This window comes from Mus caroli, unplaced genomic scaffold (assembly GCF_978045245.1).
Source record: "Mus caroli unplaced genomic scaffold, Mus_caroli_1 scaffold_4, whole genome shotgun sequence".
Classification (NCBI taxonomy): Eukaryota; Metazoa; Chordata; class Mammalia; order Rodentia; family Muridae; genus Mus; species Mus caroli.
In genome coordinates, this window is record NW_028227259.1 from 139,776,022 (window position 1) to 139,793,988 (window position 17,967).

The following is a 17,967-nucleotide window of genomic DNA, read 5'->3' on the forward strand; positions in this document are numbered from 1 at the left end:
TTTGCTCTGTAGATTAGGCTGGCCTTCAACTCCCAGCTCTGTCCCTGCCTTTGTCTCCCAAGTATTAAACTCAAAAGGATGGATTTATTTATTTGGTATCTATGAATCCTTTTTCTCTCAATTTCATATCCTCCTCTGGATCCAACTTCACTTAAATTCCCTCCCATTTAGTGTATGAGCCTATTCCCAGGTAACACAGCATCTGCTTAAAGGCTTTGCCTTGGGTTTCTGAGTCACGGGCTGTGGTGAGCTGTAACTGGCTCTCCTGTAGGAGCCCATGTTGAGAGAGACTAGTTGTTCAGAATAGCATTGACACCCTACCTCACTGGGCGTAGGAAGTCCTGCTGTCTCTCCACTGGTCCCTGGCTAGGAGACCTCCTTTCCCACTGGTCTTGACTATTCTAGGGAGCTTTGACTTTGATCAGCTTTTGTTTTTTTTTTTTTTAAATAGACCAGGCCTCTTTTCCAGATAGCCTGACTTGTCCTGTGCATTCTCGGGCTGTAAGCTTGGGTTGTAATTGCTGTTAAGTTAGGCCCCGTCCTTCCGCCCAGCCCCATGCTCCCAGAAATAAGACTCAGACTTAAAATATATTTACAGATACCTTGGCCATATAGATGAGTTTTTCTCTCATTAAATTATTCCATTTATTTTACTCTACATCTGCCATGTGGCTGGTCACCTGTGCTCATGCCTGGCTCTCTACCAGAATCCTTTCTCCTCCGGATGTCCCGCCTTCTATTTCCTGTCTAAGCCATAGGCTTTTTAATTGACCAGTGATGCATCCATTTAACACACAAGATATCCTCTCTACAGCAGGCCTCAAACTGCCGAGGCCTGTTCTTGAACTCCTGTCCTTTGACCTCTACTTCCCAAGTACTGGAATTTTCAGACGTGAAGCACCAAACCCAGCCGGCTCCCCCATTTGGAGACAGGCTGTCCTTGTGTGCCCTGGCTGGCCTGGAACTTGATATGGAGATCTGCCTGCCTCTGCTTCATGGGTGCTGGGATTCAAGGTGTACACCACCCTCTCTGGCACCTTTCTCCCTTTTGTTCATTCCTGGGATCCCAGACCATGAATAGTGCTGCTCTCTCAGCGTGGGTCTTCCATCTCATTAACACCCCCTCCTTGAATTTATCAGTAGCCAATAGGTTAGCATGGAGTTGAAGGGCTCCCCACAGGTTCTCTCCCATTCACAACTGGCTATGGACAAGTCCAATCTTACTGTTTGTCTCCCTTTCTTTCTCTCTTTCTCCCCCCCCCCCGTGTGTGTGTGTGTGTGTGTGTGTGTGTGTGTGTGTGTGTGTGTGTGTGTGTGTAGAAACAAGAGGTCAAACTTGAACATCTTTCTCTGTCACCTTCCACCTTATTTTTGTTTGAGAGAGAGTTTCCACTCAACACAGAGCTTGCTGATTTAACTGAACTGTCTCGACGGAGAGTCCCAAGGAACCTCCTGTCTCTACCTCCTTCCGGGTAATGATTACAGACATTCACTGCTGCCCCAGACCTTTTTATGTGTGTGAAATTACCTCTGGAATTTCAGCATTATGGAAGACAGACATAAGAGGGTTGCTAGGGTTTGTAGCCTGCCAGCCTGGCTTCAAGTTCAGTGAGAGATCCTGTCTCCAACAACAACATAGTGACAGAGCAGGACACCCAACATCCTTCAGGGGCCTCTGCTTGTTTTTGCATGCATGTGTGTGTGTGCACATGTCTGTGAACATAGGACTGGGGTATTCGCTCAGTTGGTACAATGATTGCCTAGCATATATGAACGGTTTCACCCCCAGGACCACATGAACTAGCTGCGGTGGCTCACCCGTGTAATCTCAGGACTGGGGAAACAGAGGCAGGAGGATTTTAGCAAGTTTGAGTCCAACGTAGTCTCTATGGTAAATTCTAAGTCAGTCAGGGCTACAGAGTCAAATGTTATTTAAAAACAAAAAATAACACAAACAAAACAAAACAAAACAAAACAAAACACCCCCAGAGACATAGGACGCTACTTATCCGTGGACGGAACAATTGTTTCACAGCAAACTGACAGTAGAATCAGGGCCCTGCAGATGTAGAGACTCCATCAATCAAGCCCCCTGGGTTTGCAGGGCTTTGCTGGTTGAAATAGATAAGGCAGCCACACACCTCGTCCTGAGAAGGCAGTTGCTGAGCCGGCCCAGAGGGTCTCCCGGCCAGCCTGTCTCTGCTCTAATGCACTGGATAGACTCTTGGCTACACCCAGGGGAGCCCTAATGGACTCCTCATCCCAGACTCAGCTAAACTAATGGATTCCTAATGGAGGACACAGTGCCATTACCCAGTGGAGCCAGGGGATGGGGGAGGTAGAGGGCAGAAAGGAAGATTGATCAGTTTTTCTAGGAGACTAGCCAGATTCAGCCCGTATTTGGGTTTGGGGTGGGGAAGGGGTCTCATTCACTATGTAGCTGAGGATGACCTTGAACTTCTAATCCTCCTGCCTCTACTGCCCAAGTGCTGGGATTTCAAGTGTGCGTCACTATGCCCAGCACCAATTCTTAGCTATTAAAGACCTCAACCGGGCTGGTGAGATGGCTCAGTGGGTAAGAGCACCCGACTGCTCTTCTGAAGGTCCAGAGTTCAAATCCCAGCAACCACATGGTGGCTCACAACCATCCGTAACGAGATCTGACTCCCTCTTCTGGAGTGTCTGAAAACAGCTACAGTGTACTTACATATAATAAATAAATAAATCTAAGAAAAAAAAAAAAAACAAAAACACCAGCCTACTGATCCAAAAAAAAAAAAAAAAAGCCTTAAAAAAAAAAAAAAAAAGACCTCAACTAATTCTCTCTATTCTGGGCATGTTGTGTCTACTGAGGCCTGGGTCCATCTGTCCTGTTGGGTACATTTCCCAGCTTTAGTCATTTTGTTGAGAAGTTTCTTACTTACTTCTCTCCTGGCTTTAACAAAATAAGCTGCAAAAGGCACTTAAGGAAGGTAGGGGTTTGTTTTAACTTACAGATCTGGGCAAGACTCCATCATTGTGGGTCTGAGGCTGCTGATCACAAAGCCCATGGGGGCACATTTCCAGTTCATCCTATAACATGGGTTGCTGAGCACACCAGCAAGAGGAGTTTTTAATGGCATTTCCATAAGTGATGTGCCCCGCTCCAAGGTATGTTTAATTATAGATGTGAGGGAGAAACCAGCCAGAGGCATCTGAAAGAGTCAAAGACCATGAGAGGAGAGAGAGAGAAGTGGAGAGATCGAGAGAGGGGGCAAGCAGACCAAGAGAGATCCAGGAGCAGAACCAAACAGGAACCAAGAGGCCGAGAGACTCTGTAGCTGCAGTGGCTGAGTTTATCTAGGAAAGAGAACGTGGGGGAAGGGAAGGAAAGCCCAGCCCCTAGGAGGGAGAGGTTCAGAATAGGGGGGTCGGGTGAGAAGCGCCTGGAAGGAGCCACAGGTATGAGTGAGACCTGACCCAGGGTTCTGTGAGACCCAACACTGACTATGATCCAAATAAGCCATCAACTGTCCATTCTTCCTCAGTTCTGAGGAAGGGCTTCTGTATCTCTCCCCATCCCATGCTTAAGTGATCGTGTGCAGGCAACCCCAGCTGCGGATTCACAAGTTGGGTAAGCTGGGGGTAGCTTTTCCTCCCCAGCAGGCTACGCTGCGCATTCCAGTGCCACGAAAGTGAGCCCGGCAAAGAGGAAGCTTCTAGTCGCTCTAAGTTTCTCCATGTTCTGTGAATTTTTTTAAGGTTTGTTTTATTTTCATTTATGTGTGCATGTGAGTGTAGAGGCCTGCAGAGGCTGGAAGATGGTGTTGGGAAAAGCTGGAGTTACAGCTTTAAGCCACCTATATGGATGCTGGAACCTGAACTCAGGTCCTCTGAAGAGCAATGTGTGCTTTGAACTGATGAGCGCATCAGGTCTCTTTGAACTTCTGTCTCTCTCCCCATCGCATGCTTAAGTTGTGTCTCTCCCCATCTCATGCTTAAGTGGTCCTGTGCCGGCAACCCCAGCAGCGGCTGTGATAGGAGCTCCTAAGTGCCTGGATAGGCTCAGTTCTCTTTGAACTGATAAACCTTGTCTCTGGGTCCTCTTGTTTGTTTTTTAATTATTCAGTGTTGAGGTTTGGTCTTGCTGTGTATTGTAATGCTAAGTGCAGGTCTCCAAGACTTGGAGTCCCCTATTTCTAACTGGAAAATAAAAATGCTGCCAGCCAACAGCTGGGCAGACAGGAGAAAAACCACAAGGAGAAGGTGGCAAAGGAAGAGAGAGAAGCTGCCACAGGTTAGGAATTAAGAGCAGCACAGATGAAAGATAGTAATAACTTGGGGGTTATCCATAGGAAAGTAGATTCTAATAGCAGAGAGGGCAGATATCTGCCCAGATCTTGTGCTGTTTAAGGCTTATTGTAAGCCTCAGACTCTGTTTATAGCTGAGGATGACTTTGAACGTTTTTCTGTTTAAGTTTATTTAATTACATATATGATCATTTTGCTTGTGTGATCTATGTATGTTTGCCATGCGCATGCCTGGTGCCTGCAGAGATCAGATCCCCTGGAACTGGAGTTACAGATGATTGTGAGCCTCCATGTGGGTTCTGAGAGGGCCTCTCTCAATAAGCCATTTCTCCAGCCCCCATGGCCTTGAACTCTTGATCTTCCTGCTTCTACCTCCCTAGGTGCACCAGTCACCATGCCCACAGTATTCAATTTGGGGCATACAACAGGGCTTCTTGCATGCTGGCCAGTAGAGCCATATCCTCAGACATGGGTTTTTTTGGTTTGGTTTGGTTTGGGTTTGGGTTTGGGTGTTTGACACTGGGTCTAGGATGACCCAGACTGGCCTTAAATTTGTGGTGTAACCTTGAACTCCTGATCCTTCTGCCTCCACCTCCCAAAGCTTGCCTGTTCAAACACATTTATGATTTCTTTTCCTATCCTGTCTCATGTCCCCGCCTCCAACTGATTTCTTCTGGATCAATTCCAAAATACTTGCAAATCCATTTACCTGGCATCGGGGATTGGAAGGGATTGGGATGGAGAAGTTTGGTACATATAACAACCCAGTGAAGTAGCCAGAAGTCAGGTGTGGCTACTTTATACTTTATGCGGCTCCCACGGATCGTCTTTGTAGCAAGTGCCTTTGCCCACTGAGCCTTCTTGCTAGACCTAGTGAAATAAAATCTTTATTTAAAATTCTGCAATGAAAACCATGCTGTCCTTCCAGCGGGGCTGTGAACTCTGTAAAGGAATCCATCAGGTTCCATGAGGGCAAAGGAGCCGAGAGCTGCATTTAACGGTCCTTGAGCTGAAAATTCAGCAGGATCACGAATGGTTCCTGGTGTTCATCAGAGAGATGAATCTCTGCACCCATTTGGCCCCTGGCTGGACACAGAATTGCTTACCTGATTTTGTAAAGAATCTGCAGAAAAGAGATATGGAGTGAATTTTGACATCCATGGCTTATGAAGCTTAGGAAAGAGGAGGTTGGGGGGACTTCTAACTAGGGTCATCTCCTAGCCAACACAACTGCTACACCCCATTCCTGTCAATATTCCTGTTAAACCTGCTTCCCCTTTCTATCTCCCCCAGAATCCACACACCCTCAAGCCCACATTCCCCAGGAATCATGTCTCAGAACATTTAGTGAGTTGCTAGGCAGTAATCTGTATTGTGATAGTTTTGTTTCAGTGTAACAGCTTTATTGAGCCATAATTCACCCACTCTGTGAAGCACATATTTGACATGATTGTGGATAATAATACTCAGCAGTACAGCCTAGAATCCCCCAGGGAGGGGCTGGGGGCATGGCTCAGTGGTAGTACTTCTGCCTAGAATCCCCCAGGGAGGGGCTGGGGGCGTGGCTCAGTGGTAGAGCCCCTGCCTAGAATCCCCCAGGGAGGGGCTGGGGGCGTGGCTCAGTGGTAGAGCCCCTGCCTAGAATCCCCCAGTGAGGGGCTAGGGGCGTGGCTCAGTGGTAGAGCCCCTGCCTAGAATCCCCCAGGGAGGGGCTGGGGGCGTGGCTCAGTGGTAGAGCCCCTGCCTAGAATCCCCCCAGTGAGGGGCTGAGGGCGTGGCTCAGTGGTAGTACATTTGCCTAACATGTAGAAAGCTCTAGGTTCAATCCCTAAGAAAGCAAATGGAAAATTAAACTTTAAATGTGAATACTTGGTTAATAGACTTCAGTATATTTATAGGTTAGAGAACTGTTGCCCAAGCCATTTTAATCTTCTACATGTATATATGCTGAGAGTATAACCTAGAGCTTCTTCTTCTTTTTTTGTTTTTTTTTGTTTTGTTTTGTTTTGTTTTTTTGTTTTTTTGAGACAGGCTTTCTCTGTGTAGCCCTGGTTGTCCTGGAACTCACTATGTAGACCAGGCTGGCCTCCAACTCAGAAATTCACCTGCCTCTGCCTCTGCCTCCCGAGTGCTGGGATTAAAGGCATGCGCCACCACCGCCTGGCTAACCCAGGGCTTCTTATTGCTTAATAAATGCTTTACCACTGGATTACACAACAGTTCTGCACAATGAATTTTAAAGAACAGAAAGAGCCCCACAGTAATATGTCACATAGTTCTCTTTTTATACATTTAGATTACATATTATTTATTTATTGTAGAGAGAGGAAAACAAACTTACTTTAGTGCATATATGGATGTCAGAGGAATGTTTGCAGGGAATCAGCTTTCTCTCCCCATCATGTGGAACCAGGATGTCAAACTCAAGTAATTAGGCTTGGTGCAAGATACTTTTATCTACTGGGCCATCTCACCAAACTCACAATTCTACCACGCTTCTCTTTATTAAAAACAAGGTCTTACCATGTAGCCATGTCAAGCCTCAAACTCATGATCCTCCACCTCAGCCTGTTGACTACAGGGGTTACAGGTTTGCACCAACATATTCAGCTCTTGGTATTATTATTAATATTATTATTATTATTATTACTTAATCAAGACAGGGTTTCTCATTGTACCAGTGGCTGTTATGGAACTAGGTTAGTAGACTGGACTCGAACTCGAGATTTGCTGCATCTGCCTCCCAAGTGCTGGGATTAAAGGTGTGCGCCATCACCACTTGACTGCACTCTTGATTTTATACCCAGCTTTTAGAGCAGGGACTGCTATATAGTGTGAAAGTCAGACTCTTAACTACCCCAAAGGCACATGTATTTGTGCAGAGACTGGGCTCTTACCTACTGTGGTGGTTACTTTTAACTGTAAACTTAAAAAACTAAAATAATCTGGAAAGGATATCTTGATAAAAAATTGTCTAGATTCAGTTGGCCTGTGGACATGTCTGTGAGGGCTATTTTGAGTATATTAATTGAAGTGGACTTGCCCACCATGAGCGTCACCATTCTTTAGGTAGCGAACTCTGAACTAAGAGTAGAGAAGTCAAGCTGAGCTGTACCGCAGTGAATCAATTCATTGTTCTGTGCTCTTGACTGTGAATATAATATGACTAGCTGCTTCAAGATCTTGCTACCTTGACTCCCCCCAGCAATGATGGATTGTGTCTTCTTAGCTGTCAATATAGACCTAGACTGGGGTCATCTGAAAAAACCTCAAAGAATTGCCTCAATAAGACTGGCCCGTGGCCATGTCTCTGAAGACTTGTCTTCATTGATGATTGATGTGGGCGGGCCCAGCCAACTATAGGCAGCACCATCCCTAGGCCTGAACTATGTAAGAATGCTAGCAGACACCATGCTACAGGATCAAACCCAGTAAGCAGCATCCTTTCATGTTCTCTTCTTCCATTTTTGCCTTGAGATCTGACTTCCCTCAGTGATGGAGTGCAACCCAAGATAACCTTCTCCTCCCCAAGTAGCTTTTGGGCATAGTATTTACCATAGTAACAGGAAGCAAACTAGAACAGACTATAAGCTGGAATTTCTCCCTTATGATCGTTTCATCAATGCATTTTATCCTAGAGACCAGCAGTAAAACAGATAACCTCTTTCCAGATTCCCATCTTGAGGCCCAGTCTGTCACTGAGGGCATCAACCCACCAGTCCCTTGCTCAGTGATGTGGCCGATGAAGCAGGACTGAGAAACACTCACATCACACCGTCACTGGTGCAGCTCTTGCCGGTGAACTTATAGCTGTACACCCAGCTCCACGGGATCACATGGTAGCTGAAATTAGGGCAGCAGGACATAGGGATGCTGCTCTCACCTAAAAACAGGCAGAGGAAGGGCCGTGGGATGGTCTTGTCAGACAGGAGGAGCTTCAGGGGGAAGGGGAAGGAGGACCAGCTACGTACATGTGGCAACACCAAGCTGGACACTGAGGAAGACAGCCAGGAGAACAAGGGGACTCAAATAGAAGGTCTTCATGGTCCACTGACCTGGGCCCTTTATAAATGGCTCCTCAGTTCTTCCTGGCTTGTCCTCTCTGAGTCTGTGCAGTACCTGAAGAACATTCCAGAGAAACTTAAGGTTGAAAACAAAGTAGATGTGTGTGTGTGTGTGTTGTATATGACTCTGTGAGTACATGAGGACATGAGTAGGCAGAGGTCAGAGGAGGACATGAAGAGCTTCCTGAGTGCTGGGATTAAAGGTGTGTGCCACTATCACCTGGCTCATGTCCTATATTTTATAGATGGCATCTGTATTACTTTTCCTGTTGTCATAACGAAACAGCTGACAAAGACAGTTTACAGAGAGGGGACTGTCTTGGCTCATGGTTTGAGGGCACAGTTCATGATAAGAAGTCCACAGCAGCAAAGTATGCGGCGGCTGATGTCATTGCATCCAGTCAGGAAGCAGAGAGAGATGCACTGATGCTCAGTCTGTGCTCTGTTATTGAGCCATGCTAACCAGCCTCTTACTGAGCTAGATGGGTACTGTACCCCTGCCCCAGTCCATCCCTGACAAATTCTAGGCAAGCATTCTATCACTAAACCACATTCCTGCATTTGATTTGAAAAATAACTTATTTGTGTGTTTGTTGTCGGGGTTGGGCGGGGGATCAGCATGTGTGAGCATGCGTAAGGAGTGTGTGTGTGTGTGTGTGTGAGTCAGAGGACAATTCGCAGAGTCTGTTCTCTCTTCCCATCCTCTGAGTCTTGGAAATTGAACTTGGGTCATCTGGCTTGGCTGCAGGTGCCGTTGCCTGCTGAGTCATCTCTCCAGTACAGCCTTTGAATTTTTGAGCTAGGATCTCATTGCCTTTCAGGGTGACTTTTAAATGGCAATCTCCTTGTCTCTCCCTCCTAAGAACTAGGGTTACACTGGTGCCAAGGGTCCAGTGTTTCACTATGGCTCTGTCTAGGACTGTCTTCCTCCATGGTTAGTCATTGTTGAATTTCTTTTACGAGGGAAAACCAGGATCCCTCCATGTAAAGGGTGTGTCCGTAATCAGGCTTCTGCTGTAATCTACCTTCTCAGTATGCGTGCACAGTGCTCTGTCCAAGACTTTCATTCTCCTGACTTGGTGGAGGAGATCCAACCCAGAGCCTCGCACTCCACTCCCAGTCCTGAGCATATCCTTCATCTCAATCCCTCTGGGTCCTGTTCAGCTGCCCGCTTCTCCTATGGTTAAAGTCTCTGCTCCATACCCTCCAGGTTGCTGGCTGGGATCTGGTTACATTTGTATGGACGATCCAGAACCCCCCTTCCATCTGGGGTGCTTCTCAAGGTCTTCCTAGCCATTTGAACTTCTGCTACCATGGATACCCTTCTAAAATTCTTCCGTTGTCATGGTCACGAGACTGGAATAGACTAGCTCATTTGTCCAGGTTCCCTTCCTTATGGCTCTCATGTTACAGACTGAAGTGTGTTCTCTTTCCCCTAAGTTCACGTATTGAAGCATTAATCTTCAATGTGCCTATATTTGGAAACAAGAACTCTAAGGAGTCATTTTAGTTTTTGAGATAAGACTTCACTACCCTTTGCTAGCCTAGAACTTACCATGTAGACCCTGCTGGTCTCAAACTCACAGAGATCTATGTGTCTCTGCATCCTGAGATTAAAGGTGTGCCCTACCATACCTGGCTTTTTCATTAATTTTTACTTTTATTTTTACTTGCAAGTATGTGTATGTGAGCGTGTGTGTAGTTGCTTGTGGAGGCCAGAAGTGGGAGTCAGATCCCCTGGAGATAGAATTATAGGAAGTTGTAAGCCTCCTGAGGTGGGTTCTAGAAACTGGACTTGCGTCCTCTGGAGAAGCAGCAGGTGGTCAGAACCTGTTGCTTATTCAGGCCACTTAAGAGCAAGGAAGGCTTGCCCTGCCTTGAACTTCTTTGTAAACTTTGTATACTTTCTAAACTTTGAAAACCCTCAAGGCTAGAATGTGGTCGCCCTTACCCCCCACCGGATCTAGCAGCCAAGTCCCTCCCCTAGACCCCTCTAACTGTCCAGCTTCTGTAACTGTCACAAAGGTCTATAGCCCCTCAACAGGAGCCTCCCCAGATTATGCTAATTAGGTGAAAACTCTGAACAAAAAGCACCAATCCCTGATCTTCCCACAGAAGCCCACCAATCCCTGAACAGGAAAGCCCACCAATCCCTGAGCTCCCCCAAGCTTAGGCCCTGAAATCGCATCAGTCCTCACCCTGGAAGTCTCCACCTTCGAAAGCTCAGCTTCCCAAGCATCCTTATCTAAGCACTGTACTTTGTCCAATTCCCAGCCGTTGGCTGCTCCCTCCTGGGAGCATAGGCAGCCACTCTGGGTTTATCCTTCCTCTGCCTGGACACTCTAACAAATCTCTCTTATGAGATTTGTTGCCTGGTGTGACTCTCTCATCAGAAGAAGACAGGAAGCAATAAGGAGAAGGGAAGAAGCAGAACTTTGCGGGCTGGAGAGATGGCTCGACAGTTGAAAGTGTTTGGTGCTCTTGCAGTGGGACCCTTTTGGCTCCCAGCAACCACATGGGGTAGCTTATAATGGCCAGGAGATCTGAAGTCCTCTTCTGGCCTCTGTAGGCACTGACCCACACAGGCATATGCTTATAGACATATACACAAAATAAAAATACTTTTAAAATGTTAAAGACAGACTTTGTTTCAAGGTTCTTTTTTGTTTGTTTGTTTGTTTGTTTGTTTTTGAGACAGGGTTTCTCTGTGTAGCTCTGGCTGTCCTGGAACTCACTTTGTAGACCAGGCTGGCCTCGAACTCAGAAATCTGCCTGCCTCTGCCTCCCAACTGCTGGGATTACAGGCGTGCGCCACCACGCCCGGCTGTTTCAGGGTTCTTACGACTCTTCAGTTCCTTGAGGGAAATTGCTATTATTGAAATTATTTTATTATTTTCTGTGTATGAGTGTTTTGCCTGCATGCATATCTGTTCCTTGGATGTATGCAGTGTTCGTAGAAGCCAAAAGAGGGTCATTGGATTCCCCGGAATGAAGTTGCAGATGGTTGTGTGCGGCCATGTGGGTGCATGGGCTTGAACCTGCATCCTCTCAAGAGCAGCCAGTGCTCTTTACTGCCGAGCCACTGTTCTAGCCCGAGCTTGTGATGTGTTATCGTCCTTAGCTATCTAAGAAAATGGAGATCGAAAGACAGGGGAGCTAATTCATTCAAGGTAAGAGCTAAGGCTGAAAGTGTTCTCTGTCTTATTCTGAAGGATCTCAGAGCCTTATCCCTTCCTACCCTGACAACAAACCTCATAGTTTGTTAAACTGGCTCCATAGTCAAGGGAGAATACCAGAGTAACAGATAAGTCTCAGCTGAGTAGATAAGGAGAGACACAGCCGAAGAACAGAAAACCACTTCCAAACCATCAAGAGTCCAAAGGGGAAAATGGGAGTCTAGAGATTACAACATCCACAGCATAAAAACAAGCTGCCAGTTTGCCTAGGAGACTTGCACCTGTTCTGAGACATGATTAGCCAGGCAAATATGACAGCTGGGCAATTCCCACGGCACCCTGAGTATATAGGTATGTTCCACAGGACTTGACGTCACTTAGGAGTTAGGGCTGAGGACATGTATGGCTCAGTTGGTAAGGTATTTGCCTAGTGTCTTATTTAGGTTTCTGTTGCTGCGACAAAACACCACAACCAAAAGCGAGTTGGGGGTGAAAGGGTTCATATGTCTTACACTTCAATATCACTCTTCATCACTGAAGAAAGTGGAGACAGGAACTCAAAAAGGGCAGGAACCTGTGAGAAGGCTAGGCTGACTCCATGGTAGGTTTTAAAATGGCAGTTAAAGAGACGAGGCCTAAATCTCTGTTTCCAAGAACTGGGCAATTCCAGGTCCAGGTCCAGGCCTCAGAAGCTGCCCCTCCACCTGTCCTGAGGCAAGGACAATGAGCCAGCAGCAGTTTCCAGACCTCCTCAGCAACAGTTTCCAGCCCCCCATGCTGGTTACAGAATGCCCCTAGAGATAGAGTAAGATAAGGGTCACCTACCCCAAAGCCCTAATGTGCTTTAAATCAGGCCTGCGAGCACACTTGGTTGTCTCTCTGTGCTGGTGTTGGGAGACCCCAGCATGCTGGACTTCTGCAGAATAAAACACTCTTGGTGTTTACACACTATTGAGTTCAAGGCATCATTCTTCAGTGAATCGTGGACACTTCCACTGGAGGTGGAGCTGATGCCGAGGCCACAGAGGGTGCTGCTGTCTTCCTTGCTCAACCTGCTTCCTTCCTTTCTTTTTTTTTTTTTTTTTAAATATATATATATATTTTTTTTTCTGTAAATTGTTTTGGCTGCATGTATGTATGTCTTCATGAGGGTGTCGGATCCCTTGGAAGTGAAGCTACAGACAGTTATGAGCTGCGGTGTGGTGTTGACGACTTAACTCAGCTCCTCTGGAAGAGCAACTGGTGCTCTTAACTGCTGAGTCATCTCTCCTGCCCGTGTCGGGTTTTCTAGTGAGAACCATCCTGCAGGGTGAGATGGAATCTAAGTGCTTTGATTTTCAGTTCCCTGGTGGCTAAATAAGGATAGTGAACATTTTTTTTTTCATGTGTTTTCTGGCCATTTGCACTTCTCCTTTTTAGAACCGCCTTCTCAGTTCGTTTTCTCAGGACTTTTGTTTTTCTTTCTTTCTTTTTTTTTTTTTTTTAATTTGGTTTTTCGAGACAGGGTTTCTCTGTGTAGCCCTGGCTGTCCTGGAACTCACTCTGTAGACCTCGAACTCAGAAATCCACCTGCTTCTGCCTCCTGAGTGCTGGGATTAAAGGCGTGCGTCACCACGCCCCGCTTGTTTTTCTTATTAACTAGGGGAAAGTCACTCTCCCCTGACTCGGATCAATGGCATGTGTCAGAATGAGGGCTAGCTCAGAGGGGTGGGCCTCGGTATGGTCCTGGAAGATTGAACTCTGCCTTTAGCTATATATCATGTCTTCTTTTTATCTTTATTTTTACATTATTTGTTTATTATATATATGTACTCATGTGTGAGCATGTGGAAGCCAGATAACATCTGGTGTCTTTCTCAACTGTTCTCTACCTTTGTGTGTGTGTGTGTGTGCACACGTGAGTCTGTGAGTGCACACATACGGACATGAATATGCAGAGGTCAGAGAAGGGCGTGATGAGTTCCCCTCTTTTATGTGCCCTTTTCCCATGAGATAGGTTCTCTCCGTGTACCCAAAGCTTATCCTTTCTTCTAGCAAAGCTGGCTGGTTTGTCATCTCCCATGTTCTCACTTCCTCTGCCCCAGCACAGGCTACACCCACTCCCACACATACCTGGCTTTTCACGTGTATGCTGGAATTTTTATGTGAAATTTAGTCTCACAACCTGTCTGAGTTAGGGTTTCTAGTGCTATGAAGAGACACCATGGCCACAGCAACTCTTATAAAGGAAAACATTTAATTGGGGCTGGCTTATAGCTTCAGAGATTCAGTCCATTATCATCATGGGAGGAAGCATGTTGCCACCCAGGCAGACACGGTGCTGGGGAGGTAGCTGAGAATTCTACATCCTGGCCTCAGGAGGAGACAGACCCTGGGCCAGGCTGGCCTCAAATTTTCTGTGTGGCTATGTAGCCTTGAACTTATTTTTAGGGAAGGGTGTTTGAGAAACAGTCTCTCTATGTAGCCCTGGCTGTCCTGGAACTCGCTATGTAGACCAGGGTGGCATTGAACTCACAGAGATCCTCCTGCCTCTGCCTTCTGGGATGTCTGGCTAAGCTTGAAATTCTGATCTTCTTAGGCATGCACCATCATGCCTAGTTTTTGTGGTGCTGTGGTTGAAACCCAACGCCCCGTGCATGCTAGACAAGCACACCACCAACTGAGCTACATCTCCGGCTTTACAAAGACTGATGGGTTTAAAAATGCTGCTGTTGAAATCCTCCATTTCTGCCGACTTTTTTTTATCTGTTCCAAGTTCTGGATGGGACCAGCCTGGAATACTACCCATCAGCATGCGTGGGAGTTACTGCTGTTGACAGATCTTCACTCAGAGGTGGACAGACAGACAGCCCTCAGGTCCACCCTAAGACAAGAACCCTATGGAAGCCAGCTGCAAGCAAGGTCCGCCTGCAGAGACTCAGAGCTCATGCACCTGGGCTCTAATGAAGCCTTTGAACCACACAAGAGATAACACACGACGACTGATATCCTTTGGAACCTTCTCACTCAGCACAGGAAACACCAGAACTCTGGCATGCTTGCAGCTCACTCAGGTTCTCACAGAATAAACACATCCCCTAAAAGAAATGCTGAGAATGGGGAAATGAACTCAGACCTCATCCCAGCTGGTCTGTCAAGCCTCAAAGCAGCCTGGTAAAGTGTCAATACCTATGACCAAGTTCAGGGACAGAGGAGAGGCGACTAAACCTTGGTGCTGTTGCCACTGCATCTCTGGACGGCAAACTTAGTTCTCACTGCCTTGGCCCTTTCTTCAGAAGGCTGTTTTTTCTTGGCATCCAGTTTTCGTATGTGCCTCTGAACCCACAGCAGCTTGGGGTCAGTACAGATCTTATGGCCCTTCTTGGTGATGAAGCTGTAGGAAAGAAGAGCAGGGTTTAGTTTGAAGTCCTGCCAGATGTGGAGACTAACCTTCCCTTCATGAGGAAGTGAGGGAAATCGAGTGTCAGCTGCCCGCCTGCCCTTGGCGCTAGGAAGCCCCTGACATGAGACTTCTCTGCGAATTCTGTGTTTTACCACTCAGGGACAGGATGGTGGAGTGTGCGGATACGCTCATTCTGTGGCGTCCCTGTGAGACGAAGGAGGCTCTGCCTTTGAAATATGGTGCTGGATATGGTGACACAGATATGGTCTGTATCAGATCCATAGCAGGAGAACAGATCTGAGAGGTCAGCTTAGCTGGGAAAAATGTATACCTTGCAACTGTGAGGATACAAGTTCAATTGTCAGGACTCCAAGCATGGTGGCATGAGCTTGTAATCTCAGCACTGAGGAGACAGAGATAGGGGGATTCCCCACAGCTTGACAGCCAGCGAGCCTAAACTACTTGGTGAATTCCAGGCCGGTGAGGAAGCCAGAGACGATTCAGCAGGGAAAGTGCTTGTCGCCAAGCCTGAGTTCTATTTCTGGGACCCACAGGGTAGAATAAGAGAACCCCTACACATGTTCTGCAGAGTGCATGCATGTGTGCATGCACACACACACACACACACACAAAACTTAATATTTTTTTTTTTAAAAAAAAGAGACTTCTATTTTGAAGGAGGTGCACAGTATACTTGGTGACACCCAAAATTAGCCTCTGGTCTCCACAGGCATGCACACACATGACGTGGACACTCATGCCCAGCTCATCCACACACATACCCATTTTTTTAAAGGTAAGTGTCATCAGATCACACTAGGCATGGAAACATGGCTCCTGGACCTGCTATAGCTGAGAGGGGAGCCCTGGATGCCCCCTTTGGTGCCAGCTCTCAGGGACACTCTGATGTCAGCTGGGGGAGTATTAACATGTCATTCCCGCTGTACAGCATAGCTTAAGACACGAGGTCATGCTTGTTACCCCAGGTGAAAAGGTGGCTCTGAAGCTATGTGAAATCTAGAGACCTGGGTGGTCACGTGGCCTTGAGCCCGAGGTCTTACTGAGCCTCAACTACCTTCAGTAAAATGGGAAAAGTCCTATGTTCTCTGTGAGATTGTTTTTGGTTTTGCCATGCTGGGAATGAAATCCAGAGTTTTCTACATGTTAGGAAAGTAGACAATTGATGAGCCACGCCCCCAGCCCCTCCCTGGGGGATTCTAGGCAGGGCTCTACCACTGAGCCACGCCCCCAGCCCCTCCCTGGGGGATTCCAAGCAGGCTTTCTGGCATTGTCTTATGAAATTGTTGAGAATACTCGTTAGACTGATGGCATATCATGTATTTCCCTCCGTGCACAATGCCTTGCCTACATTTGGTACTTTGTGGATGTTCTTAGCGTCCTGAGTGTTGGAATTACTGGCCATGTCCTGGTTGTTATGTGATGTTAGGGATGGAACCACGCAGGGCTTCATGTATCCTAAGCAAGCATACTACCAACTGACCTACCTACCTCCCTGCCCTGTTCTCCTCCTAGTTTCCTGGGTGAGGAAGCTCAAGTTCATGAAGTCTAGTGCCTTCTTCAGAGATGCCCAGGGCTGGACCTCCTCGGAAGGAGGAGAACTCTGGAGTTCGGGACCCTGGAGTTCTTACGTTAGATACTCACATGACCCCTGCCTTGGGACAGACGCTGGCGTTGGCCAACTGGTAGCTAACCACTCGGTTTTCTGGAATTTTCTTGGAAATAAAGGACATGCAGCAAGATGAGGGGATGGTCACAGAATCTGAAAGGAAAGAGAAGAATCAGGTCAGCATCCAGCCTGCCGTAGGCTCAACTGCAGACACAGAGCCTGTCGTACCCCAGCCACTTAGTGCCTCCCTCAGCCCCAGCTCCAGACTCCTTGGTTCCCTCACCCTTCACTGTGCCAAACCAGCCATGGCCTTAGAAGCTTTTGCTACCAGCAGCCCTACGCTGGCCCAGAAGTCTCACCTGTGGGGAAGATGCAACACGCACAGGCTACCAGGAGAAGGAGGCCGGCAACAATCGTAGCAGAGCCCGCCATGTTCTGGAGGTCAGGCACAGCTCAGAGTTCAAAGCTGGGGTTCAAGAAAGAGATCCCGGAGATAAGAGGACACCCCGATCTCCCTCCCACTGGTCTTTATATGGACAGCTCAGGAGATAGAGGCTCTGGTGTCCCTCCCGCCCTCTCCCCCACGGACTTCCTCGAAAATCGTTGAGCATTCTGTGGTCCAAAAAATGGGGAAGTTGTTGCCCATTTCTTGTCCAGTGGAGTCAGCAATTATTTGGGGTTCTGGCAAGAGAAAGCTGGGGGAGGGCTGTCATCCTGCTTGGGCCACAGCCAAGGGAAAATGTTTTAGATGACTTTGCTCTGTGGCTTATTGTGTGAAAGCTTGGGTAAGTTACTTGGTTCTCTGAGCCTCGGTTTTTGTAGCTGCATAGTGAGTAGAGTCCTTATCTCCCTGCCTTCTGTCCACTCATTCATCTATTGATTTACCTGTCTGTCTACCCATCCAACCATTCATCCATCTATCCATCCATCTACCTGTCCATCTATCCATCCATTCATCTACTGATCTGCCTATCCATCCATCTATCCATACATCCATTGATCTGCCTATCATCCATCCATTGATCAATCTGTTCATACATACATACATACATACATACATACATTTACATATTCATCTACCTATCCATCCATCTATCCATCCATTCATCTGTCTGTCTATCCATCTTTCAACCCATTCATCCATTGATCTATCTATCCATCCATTGATCTACCTGTTCATACATACGTACATACATACATGCATACATACATACATACATCTACATGTCCACCTATCTATCCATCTTTCTTTCTACCTATTCTTCCATTGATCTCTACGTCCATCCATCTATCCATCCATCCATCCCTCACTCTACCTGCCCATCTATCTATCCATCCAAAGGGGACTAAGAGGAGCAAAAGCAGGCTCTCTGAGATGATGCCTTGTTCCCAGAAGACATTGGGATGAGAGATGGTAAGAAGACACAG

General features: G+C 47.0%; 2 protein-coding genes across 2 annotated transcripts; both read right to left on the bottom strand.

The window, feature by feature from the left end:
- Positions 1–5,316: 5,316 nt before the first annotated feature.
- Ccl26 (C-C motif chemokine ligand 26) lies at positions 5,317–9,587 on the bottom strand. Its single transcript, XM_085836385.1, has 4 exons — positions 9,380–9,587; positions 8,262–8,409; positions 8,059–8,173; positions 5,317–5,413 (listed from the first exon to the last, which is right to left on the bottom strand). The coding sequence occupies exons 1-4, from the start codon at positions 9,491–9,493 to the stop codon at positions 5,317–5,319; spliced, it is 474 nt and encodes a 157-aa protein (XP_085692511.1). The 5' UTR covers positions 9,494–9,587.
- Positions 9,588–13,749: 4,162 nt separating this feature from the next.
- Positions 13,750–17,081, bottom strand: Ccl24 (C-C motif chemokine ligand 24). Its single transcript, XM_029477879.2, has 3 exons — positions 16,899–17,081; positions 16,575–16,692; positions 13,750–14,903 (listed from the first exon to the last, which is right to left on the bottom strand). The coding sequence occupies exons 1-3, from the start codon at positions 16,969–16,971 to the stop codon at positions 14,732–14,734; spliced, it is 363 nt and encodes a 120-aa protein (XP_029333739.1). The 5' UTR covers positions 16,972–17,081; the 3' UTR covers positions 13,750–14,731.
- Positions 17,082–17,967: the final 886 nt, after the last annotated feature.

Excerpts from the sequence above, each read along its gene's own strand:
- Ccl26 (XM_085836385.1), bottom strand. The coding sequence starts at position 9,493 with ATGAAGGATATGCTCAGGACTGGGAGTGGAGTGCGAGGCTCTGGGTTG. Across the intron at positions 8,410-9,379 it reads TGTGCACGCATACTGAGAAG|GTACTGCACAGACTCAGAGA; the intron begins GTAGATTACAGC and ends AATGTTCTTCAG. Across the intron at positions 5,414-8,058 it reads TGCACCAGTGACGGTGTGAT|ATTCTTTACAAAATCAGGTA; the intron begins GTGAGTGTTTCT and ends TCTTTTCTGCAG.
- Ccl24 (XM_029477879.2), bottom strand. The coding sequence starts at position 16,971 with ATGGCGGGCTCTGCTACGATTGTTGCCGGCCTCCTTCTCCTGGTAGCC. Across the intron at positions 16,693-16,898 it reads GTGTTGCATCTTCCCCACAG|ATTCTGTGACCATCCCCTCA; the intron begins GTGAGACTTCTG and ends CTTTCCTTTCAG. Across the intron at positions 14,904-16,574 it reads TGTCCCAAGGCAGGGGTCAT|CTTCATCACCAAGAAGGGCC; the intron begins GTGAGTATCTAA and ends TCTTTCCTACAG.